The sequence below is a fragment of the Onychomys torridus genome, chromosome 22 (genome assembly GCF_903995425.1).
Source record: "Onychomys torridus chromosome 22, mOncTor1.1, whole genome shotgun sequence".
Lineage (NCBI taxonomy): Eukaryota > Metazoa > Chordata > Mammalia > Rodentia > Cricetidae > Onychomys > Onychomys torridus.
Genome location: NC_050464.1, coordinates 15,579,751 through 15,584,100, shown reverse-complemented (window position 1 = coordinate 15,584,100; position 4,350 = coordinate 15,579,751). Strand labels below are relative to the sequence as shown.

The 4,350-nt window shown below is 50.1% G+C and overlaps 1 protein-coding gene across 1 annotated transcript; it reads right to left on the bottom strand.

Annotated features, from left to right (window-relative positions):
* Positions 1 to 256: 256 nt before the first annotated feature.
* On the bottom strand, positions 257 to 3,515 carry LOC118572567 (paired immunoglobulin-like type 2 receptor beta-2). The gene is made up of 3 exons (XM_036172288.1): positions 3,343 to 3,515; positions 2,692 to 3,078; positions 257 to 450 (listed from the first exon to the last, which is right to left on the bottom strand). The coding sequence occupies exons 1-3, from the start codon at positions 3,389 to 3,391 to the stop codon at positions 257 to 259; spliced, it is 630 nt and encodes a 209-aa protein (XP_036028181.1). The 5' UTR covers positions 3,392 to 3,515.
* Between the last annotated feature and the right edge of the window lie 835 nt (positions 3,516 to 4,350).

The following is a 4,350-nucleotide window of genomic DNA, read 5'->3' as shown; positions in this document are numbered from 1 at the left end:
CATTGACCTGCAGGAGCTGAGGCATTCACATGCTCCTTCATTGTCTTAGCACAGGCTCTGTGTTCATCTGCACTAGTTCCTCCAGTTTCCTGCTGGGATTCTCAGGAAGTAGGTGCAGATTCAGTCCTGGGTGAGTTCTGTCTCCTTTCTCTCCCTGTGTTCTCTGGACTCTGTCCTGCACAAGCTCGTCCTTCTCCATCTCCACAGGAGAGAAAACTCAGAGAGGAAGCTCAGGTGAGGGCCTGTCCTGGACCACTTACCTTTGTTTCCCCCAGAGGAAGATCATCAGTACACAGACGGGGGTTATGAGCACAGCTGTGGCCAATACCACCCCGACTGTGGCTCCCAGGTTCACAAGTGAAGGATTCCTCTGGCCCTCTGTGTCCTCCAGGCCAGCTGTGGTGACTGCAGAGGTGAGGATGGAGGGGCTCTGCATGGTGGTGCTGATGGCTGGGGAGAGATGAGGAGTGAGCTGATCCCCGGGGATGAGGGAGGGACGGGGTGAGTGTCACACCTTGTCTACTCTGTGGAATTGGGATGGGGAACAGCTGTTAGAAGTTCACAGAGAAAGAAACACATGCTGAAGGCTGGGACTCCAGGAGAGCAAGCTTAAACGCTCACTCTCCACCTGTCCTGGAGGTGTGTCCTGGATGGTCATCTGGTCACAGACAACTAAGCACCAGAAGTACTGTTGTTTTCTCATAGATGTAGGTAACATGCAGATAAGACTCAGTCCATAGAGTGTTTGCTCTTGGGAATTTAGAACCTGAGATTGAACCCTAGTATCCATATCAAGAGCTTGGTGTACTGGGTGTGGCCTTTAATCTTAACCCTAGAAACATGGTCAGCCAGATCTCTGTGAGTTAAAACCAGCCTGTCTATATACATTTAGATCAATACCAAACAGAGCTGAGTGAGCTGTAATCCCAGCACTGAGGATCTGGAGACAGGCAGTCCCTGGGGCTCACTGGTCATATAGCCTAGTCTACTTAGCAAACTTGAAGCTAGTGAGAGACCCTGTCTCAAAATAAGGGAAGGACACCTGAAGTTGTCCTCTAGATCCACATGTACACCCTGAAATGTGAACATTCACACACACACACACACACACACACACACACACACACACACACACCTGAATTAACAGACCACCCACATGTTCTCACACACTGAATACATAAGTATGTATAGCAGAAAATATATAGTTTTATCCATAAGTGAACAGGTCCTTGTAGGGCAGAGTACATTCATCTCTCTACAAACATCACTAAGGTTAATTTCCACAGTATTTACATATTTGGATACACTAGACCAACAGTTCCCAACCTGTGGTTCGATACTCCCACAGTGGTAGAATATAATATATTCTGCATATAAAATATTTACATTATGATTCATAACAGTAACAAAAGTGCAGTTATGAAGAAGCAATGAAAATAATTTTATGGCTGGGGGCAGTCACCACAACATGAGGAACTGTATTAAAGGGTCTCTGCATCAGGAAGATTGAGAACCACTCTAGACCCAAGAAACAGCTCCTTTCCCTCCTAGCCCGGAGCCCTGGCAGCTGCTAGTTGACATTACATCAGGTCAACATGGCGGCCATAGAGACTGCAGAAAACTGAGCTGTAGGTGTCCACTCATAGGGTGGCTTAATCCAGTCAAGAGTCACTGCTAGATGTGGTGGCCCAGGCCTCTAATTTCAGCTCTTGGGAGATAGAGGCACATAGATATCTGTGAGTTCCAGAACAACCAGGGATAAATGGTGAGGCCCTGTCTTATAAAAAACAAAACACAAAATATGAATATAAAAACATACAAAATATAAAAAAAAAGCCACAGAGTAAGGTTGTGATCAGCAACTAAGTACACAGAGTCTCCAGCTCCTGCAGGGCCATGTGAAGGGCACAGGAGTAACAGTCACACAGTGACAAGGCTGGACCTCAGTGCTCCCTATGAATGGGACTGCAGTTACTTCTGCTGCAGAGGAGAGACAAGGACCAGAAGACAGAGCACCCATATCTTGAAAATGGAGACATTATATCCTAAGACTCTTGGAGCTTTTGTAGGAGAGGTGAGGGTAAGAAGGGAAGGAGAGGGGGTATGGGAATGGAGAGGAGACAAGGGAGTGGGTAGGGAGAGGTGAGGGATGTGTCCTGGGGAGCTAGGAGAGGAAATGGGGGGCTGTGGTGCTAGATGGCAGTGTACGGTTGGATGGTAGGACACCAAGAACATCCAGTGGGCACCTGCTGTTTGTTCTGGGCTTAGGTTGGAGCTGTGTGGAGATGCTTCATACAGGGACTCATTGGATCCCTGCCCCAGGACCAAGTGAGTCAGTTATAGCCTGGAGGAGTCACTCAGTTGAGGTCCTGGAGAAGTTAGTCCAACTGAGGTCATAGAGAAGTGGCCTGGCCTGCAGTGTAAGTTTGGGACAGAAAGTGGGTAAATCGACTAGTGGGGGTATGCTGGATCCTACAGAGGGCGTAGGGTTCATCTTAGCAGAGAATGATAGACAAGGTCAGAGAAGACAGCAAAGGCTCATCACAACTACAAGGGAAAGATCCTGTTGTCACAGCCTGGGCAGAGCCAAGGGAAAGGAGTATGAAAGAAAGCTCAGAACTGTGGAGCCTGAGGTGACATCCAGAGAATGAGGAAGCCAGAGGCATCAAAGCCAGAGCCAGGGTGGCTCACCATGGGTGATGGTCAGGTGGGTCCCTCCAATTGTCTGCACATTCTCCACGCCATGTCTTGTGTTCAGATGAACTCGGCAGAAGTACACTGTCTGGTCCTTCTCCTTCAAGTTCAGGATTCTGAGGACTCCGGATGTCTGAGGCTGTGTCCAGTTCAGGATGAGCCAGTTCTTGAAATGCTTATGTATGAAAGTCGGGGTGGAGTTGTAGATAAATTCCCCATGGAAGTGCTTCCATCTCCAGAGAATCCTCATCTGTGGATCCTCTGCCAACTCCCAGGGGAAGTAGAAGGAGAAGGGGATCTCGAGGGAGCCGCCCTGGACACCAGAGAGGTGTGCTGGTTGGTTGACCCCAAAGGGTCTTTCTCTGTTGGATCCTGCTGAGTAACCTGGAAAGGATGGGGAGAATATGATGTCTCTGCAAGGGATGGAAAGGACAACCCAGAGCTTCCTGAGCCATTATCCATACAGTACAGGACAGATGAGGACAGGTTGGGCTGGACTATCTCTGAGGATGAGCTCTTTCTTCAGGCACAGAGCACTGGTGTCTCCTCTAGCAGACAACTGGCCAAATGACAGCCCACTCTACCCAGCCCCACCGGCCCCTCCTGTGGTTAAGGTAGAGTCCCTGCTAACAAGGTCCCCGAACTCACCAGCTTGCAGGCATGCAGCTGACAGCAGCAGAAGCAGGATCCAAGCCATGGCCTGGTTCCCTCCAGGAAGTGAGACCAGCAAAGCCACCAGGCAGGAGAGGAGGATCTGTGAGGGACCCTTGGGTGCACAGGACTCAGGAAGAATCAGGGTAAAGTGAAACACAACCTTTGGGCCTTCTCATGTGGAGGAGTGAGTCGGAGAAGAACCTCCCCATCCCCAACTCCTTGTGACCAGCAACTTCCTTCATGATTCTGGCTTCTCCTTTCTCTTGTTACAGAAGATCCTCCCTGTGGTCACTGACAGGATGGCCAGGCCTTTGAGCCTAACCCCCATTTTGACAGGAAGATTTGGAATTGACCTCACCATGCCGGGCTCTCCTCTCCTCCACCTGGACCTCCTGTCTTGTCCATTTCCTTTGTGGTCTCTAATCACTGTTTCCTCACCTCCAGATTTCCTCCACTCCTGCCCTCCCCCTCCTCATCTATTTCTCATTGTGTCTTCCATCATGCTGGTTGTCTTGTCTGTCTGTCTGTCTGTCTGTCTGTCTATCTTTCTAATAACCTCAGGCACAGAAGTGGTCAGTTTCTGCTCACTTCAGACAGTGAAGATGGAGGTGATGGGAAAACACATTCCGTCCCCAGCCCTAGCTCAGTGTCCTCACCACCATCTGCTCTTTGTCCTCTTCTTGTCCTTCAGGGACTCTTCACAGCACCTGGCAGAGCCAAGGCCCAGTGGACACTCTCGCCCTGGCCTGCTCGCTGCTGCCGAGTCTGTAACTACCCTGGGCTTCCTGGGTGACTGTCTCCCTTCCCTAGACAGTGACTCCAAAGCTACTCCAGCTTCTGAAGGAGACTTTCTACCTCCTCCAACCTTCACACACCTCAGAAGAGGATGGCAAGGATCAGAGAAGCCCTGGGACACGTCACAGGACTGCCACATGGCAGGTTGACTGGACTTCATCCCATCAAGTACTTGTAGTCCTCCACTCCACACACACTTCAGTCTGC